At 40.6% G+C, this 15,746-nt stretch overlaps 2 protein-coding genes across 3 annotated transcripts in view; one reads left to right on the top strand and one right to left on the bottom strand.

The window, feature by feature from the left end:
* Positions 1–1,186: 1,186 nt before the first annotated feature.
* On the bottom strand, positions 1,187–14,527 carry PRRG4 (proline rich and Gla domain 4). 2 transcript variants are annotated; one of them, XM_005491075.4, is made up of 6 exons: positions 13,699–14,527; positions 13,044–13,158; positions 9,726–9,889; positions 8,336–8,384; positions 7,491–7,626; positions 1,187–6,295 (listed from the first exon to the last, which is right to left on the bottom strand). In XM_005491075.4, exons 2-6 carry the CDS (start codon positions 13,147–13,149, stop codon positions 6,076–6,078), a joined length of 675 nt encoding a protein of 224 aa, XP_005491132.3. In that variant the 5' UTR covers positions 13,150–13,158; positions 13,699–14,527; the 3' UTR covers positions 1,187–6,075. The 2 variants fall into 2 exon arrangements, with proteins under 2 accessions (XP_005491132.3, XP_074399907.1); XM_074543806.1 differs by lacking the exon at positions 13,699–14,527 and having other exon boundaries at positions 13,047–13,380.
* Positions 13,350–15,746, top strand: part of CCDC73 (coiled-coil domain containing 73) — a 77,032-nt gene continuing 74,635 nt past the window's right edge. Inside the window, exon 1 of the mRNA XM_026795856.2 lies at positions 13,350–13,469. The gene's annotated coding sequence lies outside the window, so the exon portion shown is untranslated. The remainder of the gene's footprint in view (positions 13,470–15,746) is intronic.

Here is a 15,746-nt window from a genome sequence, read left to right as displayed (position 1 = left end):
AATCCTCCTCCTGGCCATGTGCTTCCACTCCTTCCAAGGTGCCACCACTGCACTTGTGTTGCCTCAAATCACCCAGTCCTGAGAAAGCTGTCTATGTTTTCACTGAGTGATTTATGAAAGGATTCAATAAGGACCAGAATGGGTATAAGGTAAGTGGGAGAAATGTGCAATGACATCGCACACAGGAAAACCAAAAAAACCTAAACAAAACCTTTGATCTTGAACAAACTCATATTTTTAATAGAGTGTTTTATTTTAACTCTTACTAGAACATATTTTCCTTTGTATGATATCAATGGTGGGTGTTTAATGTGAAATGTTGGATGTTTATGTATTCAATACTTGCTGATCTTTAGAGAAATTAAATTCAAGCTTGAGCCCTACTGAGCAATCAGAGGTGTTTCTTGTTTCTTAAATGAAGTAGGCACTGCTTCAGAAATTAAAATTTCAAAACTTATGTTTAACTGCACCACTTTCTAGATTGAAATATTTTTTCAGGTGCTTTGAAGTCTGTCTGCTCCCTTTAGAGTGTGGAACTCCCAGAATGGGATGCATGCCTGCATCTGATGGCCTTTACTGCTTCAGTGCTTCAGTAGTCTGGGTTCCATGGAAAAGCACCTAGTGTTACCAACTATAGCATGGAAGAAAGTGTTACCTACTCCGTTTAAAAGAAAACCAAAGGGTTGTCAGAGGTTTTTTCATTTTTTAATCATAGGCTAAATTAGTATTTTCTCTTTTGCATGATTAATTTATATAAATGGAGTGAAAGATGGAATTGTTGTCCCAAGACACTTAATGAGAATGAAGCATCTATCCCATCAGCTGTATTTCAAATATCAGTTCAGTTATCTGGTTAAAAACTTCATTGGATGTTCAAATATAGGAGATTTGGGTAGTCTCAGCTCCTCTTGTATGGTTGGAAGAAAAATCACAGCTCTGAATTTTTTTCCAGAGGGTAAATCAAAAGTGGCTTGATTTAATGAAATTCACTGTGCTCCGCATTTGCTCCTCCTGCCTCTCTGAGGAATTCCACACACACTGCATCATGTGTGCCTCCACTTCAGATTGAAATTGCCATTACCACATGAGGAACTCCTGCTTCCTGCCTTGCTTTTGTTCTGCTCCTCACTGGGGGGATCTCACTTACTTCACTACCCTTAGGAAAGGGGTATTTTTTGGTCATACCATCGTGTTAAATCTGCTCACCCAAGGCCTGACAAAAGTCAAGGAAGATGGAAGGGTTAACACCTGGTTAAGTCTTGAAGAGTTCTTCAGTGCCTGCAGTTCATGAACCTCAGATGCTCAGCTAAACTGGAGCAGTGGAGCAGGAAGATTTTGTCCAGAGCAGAAACTGCCAGTGTTAAAGAAAACAAACCATAGCCCTTTTTCTGTAGCAATAAGTTCTCTATGGCATGAGGAATCATCTAAGAATCATCTAAAATGGTTTGGGTTGGAAGGGAACTTCAAAGGTAATGTAATTCCAACCCCCTGCCATGGGCAGGAACATCTTCATGGATGGAGCCCCATATAAACTGGGATGGATCCTAAATTTCTCTGGGCAACTGGTGCCAATGTTTCACCATCCTCATGGTAAAAAAACCCTTCCTTATATGTAGTCTAAATCCCTTTCAGTTTAAAACCATTACCACTTAGCTTGTCACAACAGGCCCTGCTAATAAGTTTGTCTCCATTTTCCTCTAAGCCCCCTTTAGGTGCTTTCACAAGAGTTGTTACCAACTCAATTTAAAAGAAATCAAAAGGGTTGTCAGAGGTTTTTTTTCATTTTTTAATCATAGACTAAATTAGCTTTTTCTCTTTTGCCGTGCTTAATTTATATAAACATTTATCTGGAAATTGTTTTACAAAATAATATAGAGACTAGCAGAGCTTAAAATATTGCTACCCGTCACCCAAAATATGACAGCACTTGAAATCAAAGTTAGAATTAAATATAGCCAGTGACAAGTGCATTCAAACTGTTCTGACAGACAAGTAGAAGGAAACATGTTCATAAGATTAAGTAATTGTTTATACAGTTCAGAAATTACTGGAAATAGTCAAAAATAGCTAAATACAGAGCAGGCTATTTGAGAAGATCTGCTTAAGATTTTTGAGAGGAAAACACATACAAATTCTTTGTTGTGGAAATGATAGTGATAAATTTGTAGTGACAGGAATTAATTGAAAGGTGTTTACAGTATGGAAAGGCCATGCTTGAAGTGTTTGAAAATGGCTTTTAAACCCAGAATTTCCTTCCTGTTCTCTATACCACGTGGAACAAGCAAGGATAGCAGCAGTAAAACTTCTGTTGGCAGGACAGACTGTGGATAGAAAAGTTTGGTTTGTTGCTTGTTTTTGGGTTTTTTTATTACTTTGATGGTTTATTTAAAGCTAGAAATAGTGTTGCTAAGCTGCAGGTAATAAATTAATCTTATTCACAGCTGATAATCTGAGGAATGATAAGGAATTTTGCTATGCTTTTCAGATTTCAAATATAACTTTTAAGGGCAGATCAGACTGAAACATTCCAGTTAATAGAAGTGGGCATCATTATAACAATAGAATACTCTGAACTGGGTTTGGCAACAGCATTGTGGTAAAGAATTTGGCAGAGCATTATATTTTTTATTACCTGAAGTGATCAGTTATCTCATTTTCTTGCTCCAATCCCAGTTCAGCTGCAGCCAATAAAAACCTTGAGAGGACCAGGATCAAATGCTTCAGAGCTCACATTTTCATCAGCTGTGGTGAGGAAATGCACTTCCACGTGGTACTTTGGTTTTGCTGTTCCAATGAATTCACAAAAATCCCAACAACCCCCTGCCCTATAAATGCATAATTGATAGAACATAGAGCAGGCTTTCTTATTGCAGCAGTAAACAGGTTCAGTGATTTATTTTTCAACTGACACAGCCAGAGATCACTTTCCTGACCCTTATAATTTGCCCTAATTAATGAACTGTCTTGTTTTGTAAAAGGTTGCATGCTGTAATCTTCTGTGATGCTGAAAATGTTATTCTGGAAAATTGTTCAAGGCAATGGCTAACAGCACTTAGAGTGACACGTTTAAAACAGAATATTTGTGTTTACCAGTGTTTTCTTTAGACAGTTCTGTTTCCAACTGTCATAGTAGATCTCTGTTAAATCACTTAAAATCCACTGTCTTTCCTAAAGGTCCTGCAAAGAAACACCAAAATCAAAACACTGACAGTTTAAATCTCTATACAAGTTAACTTGCTGCTGCTTTGCTCCTCAAAAATCTTCCTCCTCCTCTTCCTCCTTAATCACAAAATGCTTTGGATTGGAAAAGACCTTAAAGATCATCCAGTTCCAGACAGCCTGCCATGGGCAGGGACACCTTCCACAGGACCAGGTTGCTCCAAGCCCCATCCCACCTGGCCTGGAGCTTTTCCAGGGATCCAGGGGCAGCCACAGCTTCTTCACAGGGCAGCCTGTGCAGCACCACCCTCACAGCAAAGGAATTTTTCCCAATATCCAATCTAAGCCTGGTCTCTCTCAGGGTCATTTGCTGCTTTATGTATTCTAATAGCAACTCCATTTTCAAAAGAAGCTACATGTAAAATTTGCAAGCGTGGCAAAATAAATGAATTTGAATTTTAATCTAAATTCATAACTCCCTATAGTCTGTCTCTTGATTTTGCCTCTGTTAACCCTGCTGAATTATGATTTCTAAAGAGAAACCAGATACAAGGTAAGGGGGGGCCAGGAGTCAGTGCATGAAAGAAGGAAAACAAACTCAACCCAGACAAGTGGCATTCAAAGGAATTCTGTCCCTCTACAAGGACAGGTAAGTTTACACTGTATTCAACTCAATTTCAAACTTTGTTCCTTCTTTGCAAAAGGCAGGATGTGTCTCCCAAATTATCATGCCGTGTGCAACCAGTGTTTGAATGTCAGTCCTGCACATTCTCAGGGTCTAAGGTGCAGACTCCTTGAGTAAATTTGAATGTTTTCCTCTACTGAAAGGGCACTTTACTGCCCAGAGCACTACACCATTGATGTTTAACAGTTACACCCTCTTAAGTTTTTTTTATTAATTATGAAGGATGAGATTTTTCTTGCATTTGATGGAATCAGCTGCAAATAATTTGTAGGAACAGTAGAAAAATCAAATTTCCAGTGATTGAATGGGATTCTGTACGATTTCTGTAGTGTGTTTAAAATTTGCCTTTGCCAGATGTCTGTAGCAACATTACAGAATCTCTGAATGGTCACAAGCCCTGTGAAATCCCTTTCCTTTGCAGTGCTCCTGTCAGTTCCATAAGTTTGTAATTTTTGAGTCCCAGGAAAAAATTAGGTAAAAGTGTGCCCTAGAGCTCAAAATGCACATTAAAAAAATTGAAAAATTGTTAGCTAAATGAAAGGGAAATATGGGAGAATGTTTTTGCAAGCTTATGATTGCATAGCTTGTCATAACCTTGTATTTTGATAATCAACAGTGACCTCACACAATTCATTTATTTCAGTCTTACAGAACTTCAAGAACTTCCAAATGCTTTCACAAGTAGGGCAGAAGTGAATTGAAACATCCCAACATGGGGATTCCCCCATCTCTCAACAAAAAAAAAGGAGGTGGAGAGAGATTTGTGACTCACCAAAAGCCAAATTGGATGGTGAAGCTTTGTGAACAGGAACAGCAATGGCACTGCTACCAACTGCCTTGTATTTGTTTTTCAAAGGGCAAGACTTCATTGTGCAGCACTTCAGTGTGCCCCCTTTACATTCCAAGACTTGAAGTGTTTCAATTATTACAAAGACATTTACAGATTGAAAATCTCAATTTTCTGCATCGCGCTCAACAACACCGTAGCTTCCAGTATGTTAAAAACAATAAGATTCAGTGAAATATTTCATATTCATTTCAACCCTTAATCCTTTAACTTATAAAGTGGATTGTAGGCACCAAATTGAAATAGAATTTGCTGTTGTCAGCATTGACTCAATGAGGAAGGGAAAAAGAAGATGTAAAATTCACGGTGGCTACAGCTGTAGATACAGAAAGTGTCTTGACACAGAGAACCAATAACTCCCAGGAGTTCTTGACTCTTGATTTTTGAGCTGATATGATATTTCATTCTACTTAAAGGAATCATTTTGTCATCCCTTTAGTGGAAGACACATTTATTAAAGTGCTTCTAGGGGGTAGGTTGGGCTTTGGTTTGAAAGTTAAGTGTTTCTCTCTACATTTCAGTCTTTAAACCATGAAAGAAACATTAGCTGTGAAACCTGAGTATCTTTTTAAAAAGGGACAAATCTCTGGCTTTTTGCTCAACATGCACTGGCCCACAGTATTCTATTTCTTCTCTTTGACCTGTTCAACATCAAAACAATTTGATGCAATTGTGCTTTGCCTGAATTGGCAGTGTGCCACATAATGAATGCTTCATTTTGATGCAAAATTATCATCATAAAAATACAACCAATTAAGTTGTGTGACCAGCAATGTCTAAACCAAACCAGTGTAACCCACTAGCCGTACTATAAATATATATATTTATATATATATTAACATATATATTTATATATATTTATTTATATATATGTATATATATTTTTTGACAGATCAAGCCATGAAATAATTTTTGCACTCAAGTCCATTACAAGAATGAATAAAAAATTCACCTAGCAAAGAAGTGAATATGTCAAACAACAAAGTAGACTTCCTATGGTGGTTTAAAATATTAAGTCACAAAAAATAGCTAGTGTCAATATGAGCAATTAAAATACTGTTCTTTCTGAAGAAAAAGAAGATGAAACTATTAATGAAACATCAATAGTTTGATGGGAAGGCTCATAAGGAAGAGGGCAGCAGTGCAAGACTTGCTCTTTCTGCATTCTCTCCTCTTGGCCCAGTGCCTTTGTGCAATGAACAGTCCTGCAGCCTTTGTGCCAGGTGCCCTCTTTTCCCAAACGGGAACTTCGCTCCTCCCTCGTCGTCCAGAAGATCTTTCACATTTCTGTAAATCATCTTGCAATATGCAAGGAAAGCGCGCACTTTTTTCAAAAGCATGTTACGTTCCAGCATCCCGCCCCGAGCCCAGCAGCAGGTGCTGCCTAGGGGCCAGGGAGGGACATGGACTTTCTGAAGAGCCGGGGGTGCCTGGGGGGCCCTGGGTAAGGGGGTGGGGGCACGGCGTGCTGGCCATCAGAGACCACTGCCTGCTCGTAGGTGGGCAGCTCCGGGTCCCCGGGAAGGGGGCTCAAGGAGAACTCCTCGTGCCTCCTGAAGATGTTGGCTGAATTCCTTCTTCTGCTCCTCACATACCCCATGTACCTAAACAAAGGCAACAGCAGGTGAGTGGAAAGTTCTGCTTTAAAGGGAAGCAAGAAGATGAAGTATTGTGTTTGTGGGATGGCCCAATGAAGGGAAGAATGATGAACGTGGCTCCATGTTCTCAGAAGGCTAATCTATTATTTTATGATACTATGTTATATTAGAGAATGCTATGCTAAACTATGCTAGAGAATACCGAAAGGATACTTACAGAATGCTAAAAAGCTAATACATAATAAATATAAGCTATATAATATATAAGCTAGCATAATAAAAAGCTAATATAAATAATGAAAACTCGCAACTCTCTCCAGAGCCCCAACACAGCTCGGCCCTGATTGGCCAAAGAGTGAAAACAACTCACAGCAGAATCCAATGGAACAATCACCTGTGAGTAAACAATCTCCAAACACATTCCACATGTGAGCACAACACAGGGGAAGCAAATGAGATAATTCTTGTTTTCCTTTTTCTCTGAGGCTTCTCAACTTCCCAGGAGAGAAATCCTTGATGAAGGGATTTTTCAGGGAATGTGAATGCCACAATTAAGTCTTTAACACAAAATAAACAAAACCCCAAACAACCCAAAAAAACCACACAAGAGAAAAACCATGCTTTCAGTGATCACAAAGACCAGAATACTTTCTCCAAACCACAGGGTAAGAACAGCTCAATGATGTGACATTTATAGGGAAGAGGAAGCACAGAATCCTTTTATATTCCTTTCAAGATTAGGACAAAGGAGCATTCAGGAGTAGAGACTTGGTAAAAAAGCATTTCCTCCACACTGCTTCATCATCTACTACCACAACTACTTCACATCTGAGGCAGAGCACATGCCATGAGAGCATACAGCTTATTTGAAAGCACCAACAGAACATGTTAGACTTCCCACTGCAGGCCAATTTTTCCATCATCTTAGTAAGAATATTTTGAAGTGAAGAACACACACACACAATTTAAAAAAAAGGCAAACCCAAAGGTTTGGGAGTGCAATATTGTTTTATGTTTTTGTGTTATTAACTACAGCTGGTGCTCACTTAACTTTACTTCTACGCAAATAAGAACTCGAACTTCCACTGCATTTTCTGAGAACACAATAGCTAGACCAACCCACAGTGATTTTTAAACGCCACTCTTAAGCAAGAGTTTGTTTTGTGCGTGTTTGGGTTTTTTAAGCAGTGCAATTCCTTACCCTGGTGGCTGCCTTGATTTGCATCTGCTCTTGCAGCAGTAGAAGACAATCAGTCCAATTATAACCAACAGCCCTCCAGCAGCAACCAGGCTGATGAGCAGCCCTGTGACATTAATCTTCTGCAGTGCCTCATCACCTGGAGAGAAAACATGGGTGATTTTCATTCTGTCCTTTCCATCCACCCAGCCTGCAGTGTTCACTGTAAAATACGACTTTAGCACTGCTGTCAGGCTGCTCCTTCCACAAATGTCTGACTTGCTGTAAGAAGCTTTAAATCTGAGCAACACAACCCAAGAGAATCATTCAGTCAACTTAAAACAAAAGGGAGTTGGTGCCCCCTTTTCTCTACAGGAAACTGTTGAGATGCCTGTCTTCCAAAGACTTCCAAATATTCCTTTATGTACTTGTGACCTTGATCAGATCCAACTGACCATTTTTAATTAAATAAAATTAATTAATTAATTAATTATTAAATCTAATAAAATTATCAGGCATCAGACTACTCTGAGCCTAAGTCAGGCTGTTATATATTACTATTGAAGAAATAGGGAGGAGACAAAACCAAACCAGACCACAGGAGCAGCCACAGAATCACTGCCAAGTTTACCAATTGTCTAATAAAGGAATGGTCAAGGAAATTACCTACAGACCTATACTGGAGCCCACTTTAAGATGCATCAGTTTTATCACATCAGGAAATTAAATATATTTGTACAGTTCACAGTAATCTTCAGTAGAAAGATAATTTCTGATTTCCTTAGCTGATTGCATGATCTATTAAGAATGTACTATTATAACAACCAGAAAATATTGCAATATAATAAAAAAATAAAAAGAATACTTACCTAATTTTATGTTAGGGCCTTTAATTGAATAGTCTCTCCAAAAAACCATCTATAAAAACCAAAAAGAATCAGATTAATCAGATTTATATGAGATAAATAAGTTACAGGTTATATTTAATTTGGTACCTTGGGCAGAATTTAGCAGTGGCATAAACAGAAATAACTCCTGCTGAGGGATTTGTATTTACTCATCCCATGGTATTTTTCTTCTACAACTTTGCATTAAAATTTCTCAGATCCCAGCTGGTAAAAGAAAAAAGTGCATTTAACTGTAGTGTTACCTCATATTTCTGCCAGATTACAATAGAAATTAGGGTATATTCTGACACCAAAAAATGCTTACAATTATTTTTTTTTCAAATCCCTACAAAACAGTATTTGAGGCAAAGCTAAATTCTTAAAATTCCAACATTTGAATTCACATCAGCTAGGAAAAATAGTAGGATCCATTTAAGAGAAGAAATTTAATATTTTATGACCATCAGGCATTAAATATGTTGAGTTATAATTTTCACTTTTGCTACCAAGCAAAAGACTCCAGCAAGATTTCATTTTAGCAAATTTGACCTTTTTCTTAGGAAATTGTTAGCAATGGCAATCTAACACTTCCACCTTTAGAACAGGGGTGAATTCCTCATTCTTTGTGCAGAGCACGCCTAGAATCACAAAAAGATTCTTGCTGCTTGTGCAACAACCAGTCTTCAGACAATCCTCACATTCCTTTACTAAGCTGAAAGGTTTCTCATTGTTTCTTTTTATATGTATGTATGTACATATATATTTAGAAACCAGGTTTCTAAATATATATAAACATATATAAAATATATAACAAGATATATTTTTATATATTTATGGCCTATATATATTATATATATATATTTATATATATTATTGGCCTCTTACAAAACACTTCTGAGCACGACACAAGGAGGCAGTCAGTCAATTAATACATTTATAATTAATAATGTGAAACATTTAAACTGGATGTTGAGAAGTTACTAAAAAATCCAGAAGTCTGAAAAATCTAGGAATGACCACAAGCGGGACTTCAGAAGCTTCATTTCTATTTGTTGGCAGAATTAAAGGCAACATCTAATGTCTTTAAGACAATATTCATATATTAAGACAACACTGATGTATTAAGGCATTATTCATATATTAAGACATTATTCAACATATTCAAGTGCATTCACTGTGTACCTAAAGCAAGAACCCCATGTAATTGGGATATCTGCTTTTAGAACAAAATAAGCAGTCATCTCTCAGTGATGTGTTAGAGGAGTTACAGTATTTGTGTACAATAATTTATGTTGCAATAATTTCTGTATAAAAATACAGTTATTTTGCCAATAACCTCCCTCATTAAATTAAATTCAATTTGAACTGCTACCGTTTTATCAGGGTCTTCAAAAATTTCTCTTGCTTCTTCATAATTGCACAGTTCTTCATTGCATTCCCTTTCCAGGTTATCAGCTGTGAATGCTTCAAAATCAAATCTGTTGTTCAGAAGATGTCGTCCAATGAATAAATTGGCCTCCCTTGCAGATGTGAACACTGATGAAGAAAACAAAAAAAAGTTGATTTAAAACAAGTTAGGAAGGCTGAATTTGTTATTTTTAAAGAATGGTAAAGATTTTAAAGGAGCACGTTGGGATAATTTCTTCCCCTAGCATCTCTCAGCTACATACAAGGGAAAGATCAAAGTCTCCTCCTAAAATTTCTTCTTCACTACTATATTTTCTAACTATGTAACGTAAAATAAATGTATTTGCCTTTCTCAAAAGCCATCTCAGCTATTCCTTATCCGGGCCAAGAGAATTTGATTGTCATGGGAACTGTTGGTCCAGTTTTGGTGTGACCCCTGGTGGGATGTGAGCAGCAGTTTTTACTGGAGCTCTTAAGAACAAAGAAATCGTCACATAAAGCAAAATTAAAGTAAGCAACACCCTGACCTAGTGGGGGAAGGAGAAAAGGGTGGGGGAAGGAAAAAACCAAATATACATTTATCAATATTCTGGTATCTGTGAGTCACAGGTTTTAGTTACAGAATTTAGTTCTTAAATTACATCAGCAGACTCCTAGTCATTCTACAATTGTTCTCCTTTCACAATCGTGGCACCAAACTTTACGTAAAGGTGCCTTATTGCCAAGTTTATTTGTTTTAAATTTGGCCATGATATGAGTTATACTGACAACATGCATTTCTGAAGATTTCTGAAAAGAAGAGATTCTCTTCTTTTGTGTTCCATGAGGCCTCATGGATTAAGTGGTGAGGTGAGATTCCAGAATAGGGAGTGAAATTATAGAAGGCTTTGGAATACAGGAATGTATTTCCTCACTAGGCATTTTCCATAGTCAAGTTTTAGCCTGCTCTTGCTACAGTTTCTTATTTAAAAAAAAAAGGAAAAAAAAGGGCAAAACCAAATTTCTAGTGAAAGCCTAATCTATGTCCACGAAATTCAGGCTATTTGGTTGAGCAAAATGACTAGAGGATTATTTTTGCAAGTGTAATGCAGAAACAGCATTGTTACACACCAAGCTGGATGGCTGAAAAAGGAGATGAGATTCAGGATAAAGTTATTCAGCTACAAATTAGCTTTGTGCTCTTGTTAGCCTGTTTGAAAAGATTATCACATCGCTCTGGAATTTTCACTCTAAGAGTCACTGTTAGATCTTGCAGTGCTCTCTCATAACACTCTGCTCTCTGAAAACTGGGAAAAGTGCAGCATAACTTACATATTGGCTGTTTATGTCTTTAATATGGTAGAATATTTAAGGAATATGACAGCATATATTTATATCATCTGCACACTGTTACACTGTGTACTGAAGGAGCTACACATATGCACGTGCATTTGGTTTTGTTATTCTAAAGCAATTGTGAGGAAATCTAAGCTTAAAATATTTATACTATACCTAAAGAGTAAGCAGAGAAAAAGACTTAACAAAAACAAAACAAAAACAAAACCCGCAAACAAACAAAAACAAAAGCCAAAATCAAAACTCCCTCAAACCCACAAGTGGAAAGGGAAAATAATTACATGGGGAAAAAAAAATATTATCAATATTCTTGGTTCAGTGCAAATTACAAAAGTAACTTCGTTCTTCTGAAGCAGAGATCTTCAGTTTTGCTCAGTAGTGTTTCACTCTTTACCATGCAAGTAGTATTAGCTGTCCTTTGAATTATCTTAGAGAACTGATGCATTTTGTTTAAAATGGAATGCATAATCAAACTGCCTGGAGCCTAGAACCCTCAATTCCCAGGGATACATGGCCCACTTTTTCTTCTTAAGAATTTTTATCCATTTATCTGCACTTTTTTCACTTTGTCACATATCTCCATCTCCAACTTACTTGCTACCTGGTGATTAAAACAGTGTTTGAAAAATGAAACAGATGGATTTGAATTGAGCACCAAATGTGAGGGACCTGAATGCAGTTCTGTAGTCCTTGTTTTGACAAAATGATCCAGGCAGTTTTAGGGTGCCCAGCATTTCATTATTTAATTAAAAATGCAACCACACAATACTCTCAGTGAAGCAGCTCTGCAGGTAAAAGATGCTCAGAAAATGCTGAAGGGCGACCTCTCAATGCAGGTATCCCATACCTTTGGCAACTGTTCTTGCTAAATTATTGGATTTTATATATGTGTATATATATATATATATAAACATAAAAATTCAATATTTTATTGGTATTACTATTATTGGATATTATAATATTAATATTATTGATATTAATTGGATACTTCTCTTTCCAACTCTGTCTTTAAAGGAGGAGTGGTCTGGGCCTATTGTGAGGAGGGAGAGCTCACAGGAGCTCACAGGGAAGGGGCAGCCTGATGTTTTATGCCCAGAGTAAGATGGATTTTAACAAATCATCTGTCACAAGCACTTTTCTGCTAGCCATGGTTTCTGCTCCTCATACTGCCCTGAGGGAGCCTCCTGCTCCATGTGATGACTTTTTAAAATCTGTCTTAAGGTTTTAGCACTCCTTGTCCACTGAGAAGACTGGACAGCTAAGGCAGAAATTTATTTTTTAAGCCCTTAAAATGCTAACCAGCCTTTGCTTTGTAGTGCTTGAGTCTCTGAGGGGAATTTATTTGTTTTTTACTTGTCTCCCTCCCTCCACAGGGAAGAACTGCAAAAGCAGCACTATGCTTCTCTTTCCAGGTGTTCTAAGGGGGCCTGGCATTGAGAGCAAATAGCAATTTCAAAAAACAACCAAATCAACCCTTTCAAACATAAAGCAGTTTCAGATATGCAAATACAACTGTGATGTGCTGAGAGAGTACCAAAACAATGCTGTCTTAACACAGGCTTCAAACTTTTCGAATTTTGATGTTACCTAAAGGATTCTGGTTGTATCAACCACAGTAATGCCAGCGGGCTGGAAAAACTTCAATTGTCCCAATCTGCACTTACGACAAGGTCTGATAAATACTTGATATGAACACCAAAGTCAATTATCGCTCATTTCAGCAAGAGGTATTAAAATAATCTGAAATCAGGCATAAAGCAGCATAATTTTGTCATAAAGTAAAAAAACCAAAAAAACAACAACAACAAAAAAACCCCAAAACCAACTAAACCATAAAAAACCAAAACAACAACTACCAAAACAACAATAACCAAACAATTAAAGAAGCCAGCAAAGCCAACTTAGAAACAATTTTGGAAAGCACAAAGTCACGTTAAAACTGAGTTACCACTTTTCCATTCCGGTTTCTCCGAGTCCTTTGATCTGCCAAGGCAGTGAGGAAAGGCGAGCACCGCCACACGCAGCTGACACAGCACCACCAACGCGGCGAGCATGGCCGGGATCTGCCAGACAGAAACTAACGTGAGTTAAGCAGCAGCGACATCGCAATCCTCTGAAGTGTCAGCGCTGAGTGAGCCCTGAGCGAATCCTGATCTGAAATCATCCAGCGCAAGCCCCTACACGCACTGGAGGCTGGCGGCTCCTGCGAGAGGCACCGACCCGAACAGGTCCTGCCTGTCTCTCGCGGAGCCCTGGTTGTGTAACGCCGCTCACGTCACCGCTCGGGCCGCCTCCTGCTCTCCCCTCCAGCGGCCCCCGGGGAAGGGCCCCGCAAGGTGGGCTCCGACACCGGCAGTGCTGCCTTTTGTAGGAGGTAACAAAATCCCCCCGACGGGAACAGGTACAAAGCCCGTTTTGTCAGAGGGACGAAATAAACCCGTAACTCTGCCCGGAGTTTAACTGTACACGGGTAAAAACAGCATCGCCACCCTGGGGGAGGGGGGACGTGCCACAGGCACTGGGGACAGCCTTCCCCCTGGGAAAGAGCGGGACCGGGTCCCGGGGAGCGCCCGGGAGAGAAGGAGCAGCCAGCGCTGCCCTACCTGTCCCGGCGGGACAGCCTTTCCCTGGCTGTGCGGATCGGGTGTGGGACAGCCTTTCCCTGGCTGTGCTGATGAAGTTTTGGACAGCCTTCCCCTGGCTGTGCGAATCAGGTGAGGATCAGCCTCTTCCTGGCTGTGTGGATGAGGAGCTGGGACAGCCTTTCCTCGGCTGTGCGGAACAGGTGTGGGACAGCCTTTCCCTGGCCGTGTGGGTCAGATGTGGATCAGCCTCTTCCTGGCTGTGTGGATCGAGTCCTGGGACAGCCTTTCCCTGGGCTATGTAGATCAGCTGTGGGACAGCCTCTCCCGGGCTGTGCGGATCAGGTGTAGACCAGCCCTTCTCTGGCTGTGTGGATCAGGTGTGGATCAGCCTCTTCCTTACTGTGTAGATCAGCCTTTCCCTGGAAGTGTGGATCGGGTGTGGATCAGCCTCTTCCTGGCTGTGTGGGTCAGGAGCTGGGACAGCCTTTTCCCTGCGCTGTGTAGATCAGACGTGGGACAGCCTCTCCTGGCAGTGAGGATCAGGTGTGGATCAGCCTCTTCCTGGCTGTGTGAATCAGGTGTAGATCAACTCTTCTCTGACTGTGCGGATCAGCCTTCCCCTGGCGGTGTGGGTCAGGTGTGGATCAGCCTCTTCCTTACTGTGTGGATCAGCCTTTTCCCGGCAATGTGGATCAAGTGTGGATCAGCCTTTCCCTGGCTGTGTAGATCAGCCTTTTCCCGGCAATGTGGATCAAGTGTGGATCAGCCTTTCCCTGGCTATGTAGATCAGCCTTTTCCCGGCAATGTGGATCACGCGCGGACCAGCCCTTCCCGGGAAGGGCGCGGCGCAGTCCCGTGGCCGCACCGGCTCCGCCCCCGCCCGCTCTGCCCGAGCCCGGCCGGGGCCGCCCCGGGGCGGGGCAGGAACGCCCCTGGAGCGTGGGCACAGAGGGGTCATGGGGGGCGCCGGGAGGGCTGCAGGAGGGGTTTGCCCTGGGCTTTGTTTCCAGACACCTGCCTGACCCCGCATAGGCAGCGGGTCCTTTCCGCTCCTGCAATCCCCGAGCCTGGCTTTGTGCCCGCGGTTCCCGCGGTGCTGAGAAGCTGGCGGGGGGTTTTCCCCGGAGGAAGGCGCTGATGGCACAGCAGCGGCTGTAGCTGAGCCGGAGCGGGGCAGGGTGTGCCCCGTTAAGCAAGCTTGTACCTATCAGCAAGCATTTGGCCATCACAGAGCCTTGTCTCCTCCAAACTCTCCGAGCCTGGCAGCTGGAAGGACCAGCAGTCGCTGTACACTTGTGAAAACAATGGTTTTGTTCCTTTTTCTGTTGGTTTCGGTTTATTTGTTTGTTTGTTTTGGGTCAGTGCCGCTAAACCTTAACCTTAGTGGCTTGAAAGGGGCAGAAGTGGCTCCCTGAAATGCAGGAGGCTGGTTTGCACCAGCACACACCCATTCAGGAGCTCCCATCACTCTCCTTCCCACAGCAATGGATCTGGGGTTCTTTTGCCTTTTCCTTCTCGGCTTCCCATGTGCTGGAAGGATTTGTGTAATACTGTGTGCTAGGAATATGAACTATGTGAAAAATTTTGGGATAGGCTGGGTTGGGTTAAAAGCTGTACACCAAAGAAACTCTGGGGACACGTGAGTGTTATGGTTTTGCTACCAGGAAATCCAGGGGCTGGCAGTGATTTGTGTCTGTGCTTGCGTGTCTCCAGTAGTGACTTTGGATTGTGTTCTTTATTTAAGTGCTGGAGTGTCTTGTATATACAGAAACAGGAAAGAGTAGAGTGAGAGAGTATTGGATAACACTAGTGGAAGTGATCAGAAACTCCCTGGAGAAAAACAGAACCTTCTGATGTGTGAAATAAGGGGAACTGTTTGGAGGAATGATGACTGTAGTTAAATATTTACTTTATGACATCAACACGCTGCCGTTCAGAGGTACTTGACGAACATGTAACTTAGAAGCTGGGATGACTCTAATGCTTTTTAGCTGGTGGAACTCTCAACAGAAAATTCTATATTCTGATTGTGTAGGTGCTTATAACACAGTGGAGAACTAAGATAA

The sequence above is a fragment of the Zonotrichia albicollis genome, chromosome 6, assembly GCF_047830755.1.
Source record: "Zonotrichia albicollis isolate bZonAlb1 chromosome 6, bZonAlb1.hap1, whole genome shotgun sequence".
Lineage (NCBI taxonomy): Eukaryota > Metazoa > Chordata > Aves > Passeriformes > Passerellidae > Zonotrichia > Zonotrichia albicollis.
This window is presented reverse-complemented; position numbering and strand designations above follow the sequence as displayed.

Excerpts from the sequence above, each read along its gene's own strand:
- PRRG4 (XM_005491075.4), bottom strand. The coding sequence starts at position 13,149 with ATGCTCGCCGCGTTGGTGGTGCTGTGTCAGCTGCGTGTGGCGGTGCTC. Across the intron at positions 9,890-13,043 it reads GAAACCGGAATGGAAAAGTG|TGTTCACATCTGCAAGGGAG; the intron begins GTAACTCAGTTT and ends TTTCTTCATCAG. Across the intron at positions 8,385-9,725 it reads TTGAAGACCCTGATAAAACG|ATGGTTTTTTGGAGAGACTA; the intron begins GTAGCAGTTCAA and ends TGGTTTTTATAG.